Source organism: Malurus melanocephalus, unplaced genomic scaffold (assembly GCF_030028575.1).
Source record: "Malurus melanocephalus ecotype Western Australia unplaced genomic scaffold, MMel_1.1 scaffold_796, whole genome shotgun sequence".
Taxonomy (NCBI): domain Eukaryota; kingdom Metazoa; phylum Chordata; class Aves; order Passeriformes; family Maluridae; genus Malurus; species Malurus melanocephalus.
The window spans coordinates 74,951-92,367 of NW_026624028.1; the positions used below are offsets into that span (position 1 = coordinate 74,951).

The following is a 17,417-nucleotide window of genomic DNA, read 5'->3' on the forward strand; positions in this document are numbered from 1 at the left end:
ATTTTAACATACCTTTTCCAGAAAGCTGCCTTTTTCCATCAAAGTCCCAAGGCCTGTGCATCTCTTTATGGTTTAGGAAACTCACACAACTGAACACTAAAAGAGGACACTGAACAGAAGTGTTTTCCCCTGACTCCTCTACTCCATCAGACACCCCAGCTAAACTCCAAAAAATATTTTCAGGCTTCCTGGCTTCCTAATTACATCAAATCTTCTGAAGATTAGAAAGGAAAACGTGCTCTCCACTCCACAGATCGTGTGTCTGGAATTGCCATTATGATTTGACAGAAATAACTGAAGCTATTCACATGTGATCCTGCTAACCTCTACTCATCTCTGAAAAGGACAGAAGGTTTCTTATTGATCTTATCTCTCTTGGCAGAGCTCTGAAGTATATTTTTCTCCAATCTGTAAATGGCCAAAAAAGTAYCAACACTATTTTCTTTCAGTTTTGGCCTGAAGCCTACATTGGACAAGTGCAATGTCCAGACTTGGAGCTGATCTGCACCAAACATTTAAGTGCCTTGCTTAAGAACAGGAATGACGTGTGTTTAATGTCACATTTTGCTAAATGGCAGCAATCTACTTCAAAAAAGAACTGTCCAYTCTGGTGATAAAGAGGAGGCTTTCTTCCCAAACACAGTTTTTACAGAAATAAGATTTTTTAATAGAAATAGGACTCTGTTTCTTGGAACTCTTGACGAGGAAGAGGGTCCTTCTTTCTCTATTACTCAATAATATTTCTAATGTGATCACCTTCTATTGAGAGTATTTCTGKTTGTAACAGCTCAAACCACATCAGYRAATATGGAAATAAGACATTGCAGACATACTTACTTTTACTGCAAATAACATCTCCCATGAACAGTCACTTTAGCTTGTTTTTTTTCCCCACATATATGCAATTCATGTCTGGGTACCTGAAATGCCAACCCATCTGTCCTGTTCAAACTGATTTCTCATTATTGTTCATACTCTGTTTAGTACCTTGGCTCAAYACTTCCCAAATGTTAACGTGTGGCACAGTTTATCCAAACCAAACGTACTCACCAAAAAAAGGCACACAAGGAGGATTAATGGACCTGAGTTTTGCCAAGTATTTCTTGTAATGGTCCTCACTTAGCTCATAAGCTTCTTCTAAGATCTTCTTCTGGCGACTTGGAATTTGCTTTAAAGAGAGATCAAACAGGTTGTTTGGAAGGAGAAGGTAAAGGCAGAGCCCAGCTACAATAYTGAGAGCAATGGTCTCCCACTGGTATTTGAATCAGGGACCACAAGGACAGTGCCCCACCATCCTAAGATGCTTTCTTTAAGGGAGGGTGGATTTTTTTATTCTGAAACCAAGGAAAATTCCTCTCTCTCACAYCCTGATTGATTCATTTCTGGGGGATTTACTTTTCCTTGCTCCTTCTTTGAAGCACATGCTCACTGCCAAGACAGGCTGTCAGTGGAGCTAAGGCACCCTGCATTGCACGACCACAGCAAAAGTGGAAAACATTTCACTGTACCTCAAATGTGTGATCCARCCTATAAACTGCTGCAGAGTTCATAGCACTGACAATCTCAAGGACACCATTAAAGTTGTTTAGCTCTTGAAAAACTTGCAGGATCTCAATTATCCGGCTCACCACAATCACTCTTTCCTCTAGGTTTTCTGTTTCTACAATGCATCTAAACACACAAGAACATTGGGRTTCACATTAAAGTGCTGATGAGGATTCCAAAATCAGATATTCAGTTTTAACACAAACAAGCATCATTTTATCAAATTACTTGACAGCTTTAGAAGTGTTTTAGACATTTGAAAATATTCTAAGAATAAGAAGCTTGAGACCTTTATGATAAAATTCTCAAGGGACCAGTTTTAGCATCTAAACACCAAAACAGGAATTCTCCCAGAACAGAATTTTTCACAGTATATTGTAAATGGACTGTAAATGTCCAGATATGGAGTACATGCAGATTCAGGAAAGTCACTTACTTTTCAAACCACAGAGTTAGGTTAGTTGTATGCCTTATCATTTTGAGAAGGTTGGGWGAATTAATTTCTTTATCTTCCTTCGTCCACACACTTCCAACTAGTTCAGATGGCTGCACAGCTCTAGAAAAGTAGATGCATTATCARAAAAWGTAATTAAAAGCAGGAAAGAAAATRTTTTTCCAAACCCTCTTGATTTTCACTGAATTTGGAATTCATATTTAGAAATAAATTTTTAAGGTATCACTTCTATAATATTAGGCTCCTCTCATGACTAAATACCTGATATTTCTATGCTTCTTTTTTAGACTGTAAATATTTCTTAATCTATGTGACTTTTAACCACCTCTGTTCATCTTAATGAAGAATGAAATCTCCATCTGATTTAACATGTGAATAAATAATAATAAATAAAATGTGAGCTTCCAACGCCTGAACAATTTCTCACAGACAGCTGATGAGATCTGACACGGTCCTTAATTTGCYTCACAAACCAGGATGTGAATAAACCAATTCAATAATTGTTCATACTTCTCAAAGGTTGGTCTACTCAGAAAATATCAAGCACAATACAAGTAACAGAATGCAACACATACTGCACGTTAACTTGGGGAGGATAAAACAAATAATGTATTTTATAATGTATTATCAGAATTTTTTTCTGCAAAAACAGTAATTAATACACACCACTGGTAAATTCCCTAGACTTCTCTGGGCCTTCACATCAGAATCCCTCAGAAACAATTTCCTGCTGGAGAATATTTTGATTTGTGCCATGTATTTCCCAGTGGATGAAAGTTACCTGTAAAAATCTGACTCCAGCAAAGTGAGCTGCCGAGCAATTTCTATGGGATGCAAAGTGAGCAAATCAAAAGTCTCTGTGTTGCCTGGTTTGCTTATGTGCCACTCAATTGCTGGAGGGGGACTCTCAAAAGTGATGTTGTGGCTCGGCCCAATGGCTTGGGCYTGCTTTTTCCTGTTGATTATCTTTGTGATGGATTCAACCCACTTCTTCATGGCTTTGCCTGGCACACAGAGAAAATTACTATTTAGTTAATGCWGTTTTTCCTGAGACATCAGTGTAATTCAGAAATCCATGGATTTAACCCCTAAACACACTAAATTAAAGCAAACTCATATTCTTTAAGATTGCTGTTCTCACACAAGTCTGGAAGTATTCAAAGATACAAAGAATTCCTCAACAGCCAATGCTGAGCACGACTTTGCCCAAACACAGATTAGAACACCCAAATTAGACTCCTGCTCTGATTTAGCTGCTTTTCTTTCTTTTCTGAATTTACAGTGAGTTTATGGGAAGAAACCTTCTTTTGCCCAAAATGCACTTCTGCAAACACCCTGCCCTTCATGCCTTGGGCAAGAGCCCATGATTACCTCAGATAACCTAGAAAGTCAAAATAACCAACAGGGAGAAGCTTCTTCCTGTATTGCATTTACCATCAAAGCTCAGAATAAAACTGAAAGGCCAAATGCCTTTTTAGCTCTGCACCATAAGAATTTCATGCACAAATCCAYTGAAAATTTACCAGTAACACCCACTGAATTAGCTGGCTCATTCTCCCCTCTTTTTAATGGCTAAATAACTATTAAATACTTCTCTGACATAGTATTTTCCTACAAACTGCTCCCATGTCTGTCTYGGTTTTATTTAAAAGGAAACAGGAAAAGTCTGTACAATCACAACTGCAAGGTGTCCTACGGCTCTAATGTGCACTGTGAAGTGGCTGGAAACTCTTCTTTTAAAGAAATAGTGGTTTACACCATCAAGCTTTTACCAAAATGAACCCTGTGTGAAGTTTAAAATTACAATCAAAGCAATTATTGTGCCCTGATCATCATTCAGTTCTTATTATTTTGCATTATTTCAGTCCATTTAAAACAAAAGCCGTAATTGATRTAAACAATCATTATTCTGAACAGGAGCCAAATTTTGAATAATAGTGTGTGGGGGGTGGGGTAATGAAGGTTTATTTTATGCTCTTTATGAAGTATTTAATAAGCTGTTTTTCCTCAAAGAAAAATTGATCACATTCCATTTCTCTGAAAAAGGGGTGCTTTAGGATAAATGTCAACACTGAAGAAACTGCAAATACCTCTTACTGTCCCAATGAACTCCTCCAAACGTTTCAGCAGATCAGCATCTCTTTCAAAGTCATAGAAGTGGTGCTCTACCCAGTGTCGACACACATTCAATACTCTGCAGAGGCAAAGGACAAATGAACACTCCACACCTCAGCCCATCCTTCCCACCAAAGCAGCTCAGGAGGAGCCAAAGGTGGCACTGCAAAGGACTCAGAGGAATTCAGAGTGGCTCAGGGTGATGAACACTCACCGCAGCTGCACAGGTTGAATGTACTCTTTCCTGAATCTTTTCAGCTCTGCACTCAGAGGTTGGTCTCCATTCTCCATGGCCATGCGGTCTGCTTCTGTTGGCTCAGGCTCTGGAATTTCAAATCTAGCACAGAGGATGGGGATAAGCACTAGGCCAATGTTAAACTAGCCTTGGGCACAAGCTTCTGGATATAAACATGTACATTTTACTGGCAATCCTTGAATGTGAMAACTTTTTAAAAGGTGTTTGAAGTGAATCAAAACCAACTGGAAAGCCAGAATCTTACACAGTCCAAGTAAAAATTWAAAAAAAGCACTTCATAAGAACAGTATTTTTAACAGTGGCATACCTTTCTATTAGCAAACTCAGCAACTCTTGAGGTCTACAGAAGGATCTATATGTTGTGAGAAAAGTCCGAACAAAGTTGGGATCTAAGACAAAGAATAATTTTACACTTATGTCAGCAATTACCTGATGGTTTCTTTCCTTTACAATAATTTCAATTATCCTTTAAAATTAAGGATGTCACCCTATCAATTTACAAAGATGATGTAAACCAAAATGGCTTTGGCAACATTCAAAACCTTCTAAAATAGCAATACAAAACAGAATTTAAAAACAGTTTTCATTCAGTTTTCACTTCGCAACAATTACTTTTTCTCCCCTTCAGTCATTAAAAGACAGGATTTTTTTCCAATGACTTTGAAATTACTCATAAATAAAATCATCTATTCACTAAACAACTTTGGTTTTGACAATGATAGGGGCATGAGAAGTCAAGAAACACACTAAGTAACTTCATTGGGTGGAAACAGCCTCTCCCAGGGAAGAATGTTTCCCCTAAATTGGCACAACTGATAACCAGTCATGGTTACAGCAGCCTAGATATTTTTTCAGCTGACTATGTTTGAGATTGTATTTATTTCACTTCAAGCAAATAAACTGATTTCATTGAAATTAACTGACTATCAGTTCATTTAAAAAAAATATGTGTTTTAAAAACAATCAAGTGTTCAGCACAGAAAACCAAAGTGTCTCCCATAATTACAAAAGCAAACCCATTTGTTTTCAAATATGAGGAAATGCAGTGACAGCTCMCTGGCACTGCACAGAGCTGAGTAGAAACACAGTTAACACTGTTATCACTGAACAGAATTRATGAGCAGATTGCAATAGCTTTGCATATTACATCCATATCCACWTTTTAAAACCAAACCTGATAATTGTCCTAACACAGAGTGGCTGAAGAGGAGCTCACAGCACTTGAAGCAAGAATTCCTGAAGGCTCTAACATGTAGGAAAAAAAGGCCACTTTATTTGACCTAAAGCTCTATTGGACTTGTTTCCCGGAATACGGATTTTTAGGAGCTGTTTTAAAATCCTCCTTAACTCTTTACCAGCATCTTGTCCATTTGAATGAACATTCTTTCTACCTTTCTTAGATCCCACTGAGTTGTTATATTTGGGCAACAGTTTGCTGTGATGTGTTGCACACCTTAACTGTACCACGTAAAGCAGCATTTCCTTGCAATTCTGTTGCATGATAATTCTCATTTCTTAAATAATTGGCTGTTCTGCTTCACCCACGTCCTCCATTACTCCATTTTCCTAATCATAACCACTCTCCCACCAGTCTGTGAAATTGCAGAGCCCAAAATTATTTTCAAAGGCAGAACTCTAATACTTTTTGAACAAAGAAGTTCATCCCTGTTCACATCATCTTCATCATGAAAATACACAATTTCTGTTGTGCTAAAAGAGCACAGTAACTCATGCTTTCACAGTTTGCAATCTGTACACAACATCTACCCTAAACAGATTTTGTCTACATGAAAAAGAAAGCTTTCARAGCAATTAACATTTTCAGATCACTGCAAGCTCTGAGTCATAGCTATTGTTATTTACAGGTAAGGTCAGCATAWAAAGCCACAATACATATTGAATTTCAAACGAAGCAGATCAGAAAATCAAATCTAACTTTGTTATCTTACTAGCAATGACTGTGACTCAAAATAATGTACAATATATGAGTAAGTGTTAAAAAAATACAGACAACACTRGTTAGCCAGGATGTCTGCTCATGTGATAATTCTCTCTTCAATGCAGCCAATTTGAAAGCTAAAAAAGAACAATAACTGTTCTACGAGGATTTATAAATAATCACCCTTGAATTCCTTAAGAAAGGAAACGGACACTACAATGACGCACAAGCACTCTTAACATATCAAAGCTTTAAAAATAGAAGAGAGCTGCCCTATAGATAAAAAAAAAAAATGCCATGACTTTAAAATCTTGGTACCACCTAACCCAGCTGCTCTGTAACAAGAATCGGGCAAGATGAGATAATGAATGCAGAAACACATTAAACCAAGGAAAAGCCACCAGAATATGCAAATAGGGTCAGAATCTGAACTTCTAATTGAAGGGYTGTTTCTCTCAAGTGAAAATACATTGAAAGCTGCTTTTGCAGAGGATATCTCTCCCTGTTTTGCTGCTCCACCACAGGACAATTTGGACAGTCTCACCTTGTGACCAGGGGGCCATCAGGGCAGTCTCCCTGTCTGAGCTGCTGCAGTGTTTGGATGTTTCCCACCCCCAGCAGCATTGTTTCCTTASAGCTGTCCCTGTTCCACAGCATTGTAAAGAAATTTTGGCTGATAAAATGGTTTGTGCACTGTCAGGGGGGTGAGGGATGAAAAACAAAAGGTCCAACACCCGTATCTACAAATGAGATTGATCGTGTGGATCTTCACATATGACAAAAAGTTGAGACCTGATTTGACTACAGCAATTAATTAAATTGCTCTTCAGCTTCCTTCAACAAATTCATATCACCTCTGCAAGTCTATCTGTAATTATTGACCTACAAAGATAAAAACCTACAGAAAAGTCACAGCTACAGTAAGTACTGTCTTTAGACTGTCAGATCAAGGGCTGATAATAGTCATACTGCATTTGAGAAAAACTGCCCCAGAAAAGTAAAGGCTTGCTGTTCTGGCATATGAATATAAAGCCAATGAGGTCTTTTAAGGTTACCATCACATACACACAATCCTGTGTGAGGCAAGAAAAGCATTTCTGCACTCTGTAGCTGTTTGTAGGGGTTACACATCATCCCAGCCCTTCCCATCATCTTTCCAGAGCCCCAAGCAAAGGAGAACCCTTGGACTCAGCCCATACAAATGGGAAAGAGCTAACCTGTTACTGTGGAGAGCTGCTGTCCTACTCACTGCATCTCATCATGCAACAAAACCCTGAATGATTTACATCACAAATGGACCGTGTTTCCTGTACAACAGGGCATTTTTGGTTGAGTCACTCTATCTCTTGTTTCTTTGCTGCCCTGGAAAAGACTGCTTGGAATGGTGAGAACAATGAAGTTTTTCCTCACAGATAACCAATTATAAAACAGAAGATATAGAAGATAAGAGTGTTCAGAAATTATGCACAATGTAGCAATTCAGCATCAGGTCCACTAAGACCTTTCAAGCTACAAAGACAGGCTAAACACTTTACAGGATAACCCTTTTATCCTTTTGGTCCAAGTCTTTCAGGCCATCTCATGATACCCACATTCTCAATTTTCTCATAAAATTGTTCCTGCTAAATCTTTGGCAAAGGCAATGAAACCTTAAAAAATCATAATAGAAAATGTCTTCCTTTCTCTAAGACTGACTTGTTTTATTTTAGCTTTCAAGATCATAGAATTCTGCCATAAAATCATGACTATAAAATCCAAAGCCAAGAGCTAGAAGTTTATAAAGCTACAAGAAAATGAAGACAGGTACAAAACTGCTCAGATAAAAACTGCCAGCAAAATATTGCATTTGGCTTTCTAGTAAACAGGAAAAATCAAGGAAATCAAAAGAAGAGCAAGAAAAGTAATGGAGCAAAGAGATGTCACTACAAGTATTTAAAAAAGCAAACAAGAGTACTAAACTACAAAATGATATTCTGCTTACTCCTCACTTCTTTAAAATAATTATTCCTSATCTATGCAGGGTATCTAGGACTGAGCTGCAGAAGAACAATCTACAATTATCAAGAGTAAAAAGGGAGGAATAAAAGTAACTGTTGAATATGAAAAGCACTAATACCAAGATGCATGAAGCTTCAGAATAACTGACATACAGATAGAATCAGGAAACAAAAACCCCAAACACAAGCCCATGCTTMGCAGCACAGCTTATGAAAATCCTGGGCTGCCATCAAGAAGAACCTCACACACTGAGGTTAGCCTGGATAACCACATAAATGTCTTTAATGTGTCTTCAACACAAACAGAAACCCTAAGTCAAAAGTCCTTAAATCAAATCCTCACTGAAGTTCTGATTAAGGCAAAGTTCTGAGGTCAAATTATGCCAAGTGATTGCTTCTATAGAGTTGATATTGGTCTTTCCATCACACAGCAGCATGGACACAGGTAAGAGCTGACCCTTAACTGAAAACACTGAGTCCATAATTCTCTCCCACCAAGTTGTGTCAATCAGCTTTAGAAGTCTGGAGAGAAGGCAGTTTTTGTAGCCTGAGGCACAAAGGAAAAAGTATTGTCTGGAGCTCAATTGCTGCAGGCCCCCACCTCCCACCCCCTGCATGAGAACAACCTTCTGGACAYGCAATATCCCACGAGCACTGCCAAGCATGTTCACTTTTGACTCACTCTGTGTGTTTTGTGTATTTAACACAGGAAGAGAAGCATGCACCAGTTACCACCTTGAGTTTTGGCTCACACAAACCAAATGTCTCACCTGCGTACATGTGGTAAGTCAGCCTCTCGATGAGCTTCACAACAGTTCCTGCCTTGATGATGGGGATTCCAGATTTGGGCTGCATGTTTTCTTCAAACACAATATTCTCTTCAGAGTCCGGTTCTGCGAATCTATAAAGCTCAGGATTTGGAAATCTCATCTGCTCCTCTTTTTCTTCCTGCAACATTGTTACATCCAACATCCTTTCCAGCGTGCTTCTATATTGCAAAGATATCAACGCTGCCATCCAGTTGTTTTTCTCTTCAGCTGACTTAGCAGCAAAAATAACACTGTTCTCATCTTTTAAGATGATTTCAAAAGCRTGTCTATACTCGTTAGTGTCATCTTTATCATTGATTTGTACCTTTCTCATGAAGAACTTCTCCTTGAGTCGATATTCTGCATTGCTAGCACCAGGAAGTCTTGGCTGGCCATGATTTGAYTTACAGCAAATCATCAAGCCATCAAACAGGAATATGTGTCTCTCGTGCTTTGCTCCTACACGTGTGAGTGTTCCTTCCATGATGAACTCATTACAGCACTGTCCAATGTCTTTACCCTCCCAACCATCAATGTTTTTCTGGATTTCATTCATTTTCTTAATTGCTAGCTGCTTCCCYTTCATCTGCTGAGTATAGAACCGGCATGCGGATTCACTTCAGGGGAGGATGGGAGAAAGGCAGCCCATTAGTACACATGCACTTAAAAAAAATAACCACTACTGACACAAAAACATCAGATCATCACTCTGAGAAGTGGGGATTCCACTGAGAATGCAATTTCATCACTCAATATCAGAACTATTGTAAAGGCTTCACTAATGATTCTCATGAGTATCTAATCTGATGAATTTTTTACCTATATTCAGCTATAGATGATTAAGCTAAACACATGCACCCAGAGGCAGGCAAGCTGTTGGTGCTTCTTAGCCAACAAACCACTCACTTCCATGACCAACAAAACAACTACATTCAGAAGAAAATAAGCTGTTAAATGCATTCATGTTCAAACCTATAGATTACCCTTGGCAGCACAAAACTTGACTGGCAAAGGAAATACTGAAACAATTTTAAGAATCATTTCAAAGTCAAGAACATTCCCTTCTAACCACACAGAAAGGTACTTTTACAACATTTTTAGGTGAAAGTTATTTATAATATTTATTATCTGAGCACAAATAACCCACAAATACTAACTTTCTACTTACCAGTGAATTCTCACAACGTCTCAACTACCAGTTTGCAAGGACACATAGAAATTAGAACTGTTTTAAAACAATAACAAATTATCTTGGCTTTGATGTCACTTCCTCTGAAAAAGCAGGCTTGTCACAAACTATTTTGTTCATTGTTTACTAAAAGAGGAAACCGGGAGCCCTGGATTTATAGCAAAGCATTAAGAGCAGAGAGCAGAAAAACCGGAAACGTTTACCTAAGCCTTCGTTTTGCAAGGCTTTTGGAGCATATCCGTTCCATACTGCTTTGAAGATTTAGCAGGGCAGTTATTGCTTGCTTCAAGCACTCCTTATCCTCTTCATCCTCACTTTTTTCTTCCAATTGCTGTGAATATTGAAAGTCAAAGACAGGAAGYGTTACATGCATTATGGTATGTGCAAATCCAGAAGTTTGACCCAGGAAGAAGAAATCTAACCATCTGCTGATTTTCCATGCTCCTGCTTGTTAYAAAAGTTAATGGTAATAACCAGGTGTTATTTTTATAATTATTTTCATTAATTTTATAATTACTGGCACAGGTGAGAGAGACAACTCTCTGCTAAGAGCTTCATCTCAGTAAAATATAGCACATTATRTAGCATGTGTATCATCGTATCTAAGACCCCCCAACACAAACACACTCAGACATGCATTATTTATCTCAAACTGGTTTGATTTACTTTACAACCCCTTAAAGGAACCCATTTCAGGTGTAAAATCTTAAGAACAAGCAAGGAAAGAGATCTCCATCCACACCATACTACAGAACAAGATCAAATGAGTCTGTGTGCTTGTAACATGTATAAACACCCTGGAACAGGCAAGCTGGACCCAAAGCTAAGCAAAACTCCTTCATCACATTCACAAACAAAAGATTGCAAGGGCTCTCTTCTCACTGATAACAGCCTAATCAATGAATCAGGTAGAAGGGGACCTTGGAGATTATCCCAGCCAAACTCCAGCTCAACTGCAGAGCCAACACAGATCAAGTCGCCCAGAACCACCGTGAGTTTTTAATTCTAAAAACTAAACTAAAACTGGATGAGAAGGGTTAAAACTAATATTTTGTGTGTAGCTATTGTTACAATGGGTAAATTTCATAAAACAAGATCTGCCATGTTTAAAATTGCTTCAATTTAAGATTTTCATCTCAAATCTTCATTTAAGCATTAAAATGYTTCAAATGAGTGAAAAAATTGCTGACTACACCTGTGGTTTAGATGCAATAGTGAAATAATACACGCAGAATTATTAACAGACAAGCATTTTAGACTATCACACACCAATAATTAGCTCTACACAATTCAAAGATTTGTTTTGGTGGTAGAACTGAAGCAAAGGCTGGCACAAACCAGAATGAGACACCCTTGGAAAAAGTACAACTGTGCTGTTTGATTCCAGTGTGAAATACCAGTACTGTCCTCCAAAACCCAACTGAGTACAACACAGKCATRTYTAATATTYGAATGGGTCAGAGAACAGCATTTTKTTCCCTTAGCAGAGTTAATCATTCAGTGCAWTAGATGTCAATGCCAAAGTCTACTTTTTTATGTTTTCAGCTTTAAGGACAACCACAAAGTTTATTCTAGGCAGCTTTGGTTCAGGCAGTGTCATCTGTCATATTCTCAACCTAAGCAGCATTAGGTGCAAGTGCCTACTCGTGTAACAACCACTGGAACAGGTCTGAGAACAGCAGAAAAAAGCWTAATTTCCTAAAAGATCTTGGTGAGAACACATCACTCCAAGAAGGAACAGAGTACCCTCTCCATATTCTTCTGTTCTCTAGATTTACTAAAGGTATCATCTTCCCTTTGCTTCGGTTTTGTAGATCGGGGTTTAGAGAGGGTTTTGGGCAAATGAGGCAGGTACAGCAACACTGGCAGAAGTCCTGAAAGAAAGCTTTGAAAAACCTGTAACTGCCTCTAAGATTTTGCATGTTTCCCACACAAGCATTCAGAGAAGTCTCTGTGCCTTGTGTGCTGCCTTTTTACAAACTTCCATCAAAATAGTCTGGCTGGATTTCCTATAATTTCTGGGTTTCTACACTTCAACAGCMGAAGAGATTGTTTTAGCCTAGTTTCCTTGAAAATAAGCCTTACTAGGTCCTACAATATTCTGCACATTCTCTTCAGAAACAAACTAGCAGAGATTAACATTYATTACTGCAAAGCATTCTGCTCCTATGTTGGTTTTTACAGTAATCTCTCTCTCCAGTTGCAAAAATGTTGGCATTGATCACAGAAGAAGTCCATGTCCCTAAAGCAAAATACATATTTGCATATAGTGGGGGAGAGAAAGCAGCTAACATTTCCCCATCAGGATCCATTGGGAGTAACTCTATTTCCAGTGGTAAATAGAAATTTAAAATTGAATGAATGCAATTATGCTCCAGGTTTAACATTTAGAAAGTAAGGTATGGAAATATGTGTCTTATGTGTAACACCAACACAAATTGCAGATCAGGCAGTGCTCTGAACTATTATGAAGACACTTCTCTAGACACAGAAATTTGGAAGTTTATATTCCAGCATGATACTGTATAATTACCAAAAACAAATTAAAGTCAGAACTCAGTGTAAATTACAACAATGATTTCATCTTACACTACCCCTAGACAATTTGGAAGAGGTGGAAAGTAAAATGGCATCACTGAAAAGCACCCAGAAAGTTTCTCTGCAAATCCCACTGATTCTTCTACAGCCGTGCAGTGCCCCCTAATGAACAAACAAGGGAGATGCTAAGTGGTAATAKGTTTTTTGTTTGATTTTTGGTTTCGGGATGGTTGGTTATTTTGGGGTTTATTTGTCTTTTTTTTTTACAGAAAGTACATCGTGAAGAGTACTATAATATTATGTGAAGGAAGTGCAGACTTATGATTATCAGCAGTATCACAGACATGGTGGGTTTTAATAATCTTATTAGAAAATACTGGCTTAGGGTTCATGTGATTCACAATACTACAGGCACAGGAAAACAAACTTGGAAAACAGAGTCCTAGGGAAGTCTCTAATAAAATGGAAGTGCTCCACATTCTAGGCCACAAGTTTCAAAGAGAAGTGGAAGACAAGGTATTTGGTTCTACCTGTTGCACAACACACAGATTAGACATTTATAAATTCCAAAGAGATAGAAAAAAATCCTTCTCACACTCTGCAGAATTAGACAATGGTATTCAACCTCTTACACTGTCAGAAGCATCTCTCTGGAAATACAATGATAGAAAATACACAGGAGAACACGCAGACCTAACCATACCAGTAGGTGTCACAATAAATACAAAATCTTACACTTCAAGGTTTGCATCACAACCCAAACTTCTGTCTTCCCAGAAGATTATTCTGAGTATAACCACCGAAATTTGTAAACTGCAAGTTCCCCAATTCCTCTGGGAATCAAGACCACAGCTTCAAYACACAGAAGACAGAGCTATTTTGTAATCAAGAATAAAAAGCCACAGGGTTTCTTCTCTGACAAAGGCAGGCAGGTCTGCTGGCATAAAACAATCCCAGAAGGTGGCTCAGTAGCATAGAGACACCTGAGAGCACTCTCTGACTTTTCATAATTCCTACAAATAATAAAAACACTCAGCTCAATGCAGCAATATCCTGGGAACAAAAGGAAGTGTTCTCACAACTAGAAAATTTAATTTTTAGAAAGCATCGGGAAATCATCTGGGACAGTAAATGGGAAAAACTGCAGGGAACACGTGCACTTCTGGAAAATGCTGGCAGACTAAAATACACCTCATACTTGAACCTTGTAGGAAACCCCACATGCCACATTCCTGAACATACATACACACACAGCTTCATTGCACTGAAATTTGAAAAGTCATTTTGTTTTCATATAAACTCAGGCAAACCTGAGCATAGGGCAGTAAAAACATTCATACAGTTATCTGTTTATTTAGATTTCCATTACAGCATGAGTGTCAGTTGCATTGACAGTGGAATATAATTTAATATCATACTGAAGTAATGATAAAGAATTTTTCTCCACTCAAAGTTTATCTATGCCTTCTCAGTTTCATTTTTAAAAGTTACATAAAATTGCACATGTCAAATAGCAAACCCCAGATATCAGATAATTAGTTACAAAAAACCTTCAGCATTCTCTTGGAAGCATGTTTTAAAAGATACAGAAGCTAAAAATCCCTCATCTTTTATTTCACATTAAGTTTTAACTCACAATATAAAATATGAGCAACCCACGGGAAAGCATACTGCACAAGAAACACAGAGAGAAACAAGAAGCACTTCCACTTTTAGTACAAGATTCCCTCTTCTTTCACATCTTTACTAAAAGCCTTAAATCTTAAATATATGTTGAAAATTTAAGTACAACAAATGTCATATGAACCCAGGCAAGTTGAAACATTTGGGCTAAAGAAACGTGAATTTAAGGAATTGCTACTTTAATTACTCAATGTAAATGTTCTTGTTTGGAAAGGGGTGTGTGTGTGTGTGTGTGAAATAAAAATAAATCTGCTCCAGATTAAATTACACTACTCTGAAGCAAGTGCCATTTTGCAAATCAAGATGAACACTGAGGAAAAATCAGGAAGACCCATTCAGAAACATAAACTACACAAGTCTGTCAGCTGATGTTCCACCAATTCAGCAGTTCAAAGTKCTCTGTAACAGGTTTCTCATGTAACCATTTTGCCATTGGCATTCCCATAAAGGGGTACAGCCTGTCAGGAGAACATCCCAGATCAGGTTTGCTCAAGAGCTACTGCACCCTGCTAAGAGCTTCACCTGGTGTCTGCTCAGCAGGAAGAGGAGCAATTTTGCTCTCAGTTTCTGCAATTTTGCTCAGTTTCTGCAATTTTGCTCTCAGTTTCTGCAGCTGGGAAGGGATTCATGCATGAGATCACACTAAGCCATCTCCTTCACCAAGGAAGGGATAGAAAAGCAAAACCTTTTTCCCAAATAACTTCTCTGACGTTCTCACAAAACTATTTCCTAAATATTCAGGCTACTAGCAGCCATTTATGCATTTTATAATCCATTACTGGGAATAGCTACTTTGCCACAGGAGACCCTGACTTCTCCAAGTACACAAAACCCATTTGCTCTGCATTTTTCAGAAATACAGAGTTTGGGTTTTTTTTTCATATGCTGATGTCTCCTCCACAGCAGCATCATTACCTTTCTGTAACAAATGTACAAGTTCACACAGATCCTTCCAGAGCCTTCATGCTCTGAAACTCTCTTCTTTCTTACTGTCACTTTGGTTTGTCTCATCACTATTAGCAGACCTGCAGAATACATTAGAAATTTAAAACTCATGATTTGGTTCATAGCATTTAGTTAGATCAGTATTTGAAATATCACAGAATATTTACCTATGTGCTTCCACACTTGTAACTGAGGTCTTCCATTTTCTTCCCCCAAATTTGCCATCACAGAAAAGACAATGCAATCTGAAAATATCTTCCCTTTCTCTTTTGYAATTCCAAAGTGGATTAAAATCCACTTTTCCTGCTTTGACACAATTCAAGTCTGATCTTTGCCAGAAAATTTTGCAAGGCTGTAAGCAAAACTGGATGACACCTCTGTGTTTGGATAGAAATGAATTCTTGAACAGAAATGTATGAATGCTAGAATTCTATGTAAGATGAATTCACAGTTTCAGAGATCATTCTGGGAAGCGAGGGTAGAATCCTGCTGATTTTAAGAGGAACCCTGATGATTAAGTAAAAAACAGCAAGTGAAATGAAACAGCAAGTGACAAGAAGAAACCATGAAGAGAATTTGTTGTTCCATTTGTGTTTGTTATTTCTTTTGCATTTCCGTCAGTTTTGACTGAATATCTCAAAGTATTGACAGAAAACATACACCTCCACTGTTACAAGAGAAACAGAAAAAGCTGTTAATGGAACTAAATCCACAGCTTCTCATCCAGAAGTTTTTCCACTGAAGAAATCAAGCAGATGGAARTCTCAACCATAGCACTACTTCTCTCCAAGGATCTGCCTTTTGTACAGAGAGGACAGAGAAATAAACTACTGTTTTGAAAAGATGATGTAGCAATAAAAGTGTATCAGGGACTACATCATGACTGCCACAGTCACAAAAATGAGGAGTTGAAAATCCCAACTAAAATAAGCTTCTTAACACTCAATCCTTGATGAATTGTGTCAAAACTTTTATTTATCAGGGGAAAAAAGGATCAAAATTTGTGCAAATTCCTGTAACACCCATTCATTTTCATGACAGCTGGGCCTTGGGGGTTCAACAAGTTCAGAAACTGCTGCCAGGGAAGCTGAAGAGCTCTCTACCATCACGGACAGCAGCCACTGAAAATTGGGAACAGAACAATTAAAATAAAGCTCTTCTAACTTCCACAGGACTATGGAGCATTTCCCATGCAGGTGTTTTTAGAAAATTGATTGGAAAACAGGACTTTGGAACCCAATGAAACAGTTAAAYACGTAAGTGAAGTCCTAAGTCTTGAGTTCAGGTTGTGCTTCATTTGACTTCCCAAAGAAGTCTGGTCCTGTGACATCCTACTCCTCCTCCAGGGATCAGAGTACAGCATTTGCTGTTACAGGTCCAGCTCAAGAGTCACTGAGGAATGTCAGGCAAAGTGTCACAAGGAATATTTTATTCTCACTTTTGTTACATTTTATCCAGTTTTTGCAGAAAAGCAAATTTAGAGRGCCAWTAGAAATAATATTCTCAGAGGTACSTATTTAGAAARGAAAGGAAGTTATGAGAAATTATTAGAAAATTTCTGGAAAGAGACATCTGCTTCTCAAAAGCCCAGATATATCCTGTGTATGAGGAAAAAAAACCTATAAAGCAAAACAGGCAGCCCCATTACAACTCCMCACAGATGACACAAACTACTGACAAATGAAGTGATGCACATGTGCATAGATTTATCTGATACAAACACACAGAAATACATCAATGAGTGCCACAGTTATAAAGAAAATTAAGGACTGATTAGTTCGATTAATGATAACCAAGTTTCTGGGAAAAGTGCACACACACATGTGGGACAAAGTTTTATTTTCCCCTATCAACTTCTCCCTTTTGGCTGATGAACACASAACTGACTTAAGGCATAAACCCATGAGCATTTAAGCAGGAAAGAAATATAAATATTGTCAGTGAAAC

At 38.0% G+C, this 17,417-nt stretch overlaps 1 protein-coding gene across 1 annotated transcript in view; it reads right to left on the minus strand.

Annotated features, from left to right (window-relative positions):
* SOS1 (SOS Ras/Rac guanine nucleotide exchange factor 1) overlaps nucleotides 1–17,417 on the minus strand; it is a 32,759-nt gene that overhangs the window by 5,376 nt on the left and 9,966 nt on the right. The window contains exons 8-16 of the mRNA XM_057385170.1: nucleotides 10,508–10,635; nucleotides 9,077–9,732; nucleotides 4,678–4,759; nucleotides 4,329–4,451; nucleotides 4,090–4,193; nucleotides 2,781–3,003; nucleotides 1,982–2,101; nucleotides 1,509–1,671; nucleotides 1,051–1,168 (exon numbers count right to left, since the gene is read on the minus strand). Coding sequence (XP_057241153.1) covers nucleotides 1,051–1,168; nucleotides 1,509–1,671; nucleotides 1,982–2,101; nucleotides 2,781–3,003; nucleotides 4,090–4,193; nucleotides 4,329–4,451; nucleotides 4,678–4,759; nucleotides 9,077–9,732; nucleotides 10,508–10,635 — 1,717 coding nt within the window. The remainder of the gene's footprint in view (nucleotides 1–1,050; nucleotides 1,169–1,508; nucleotides 1,672–1,981; nucleotides 2,102–2,780; nucleotides 3,004–4,089; nucleotides 4,194–4,328; nucleotides 4,452–4,677; nucleotides 4,760–9,076; nucleotides 9,733–10,507; nucleotides 10,636–17,417) is intronic.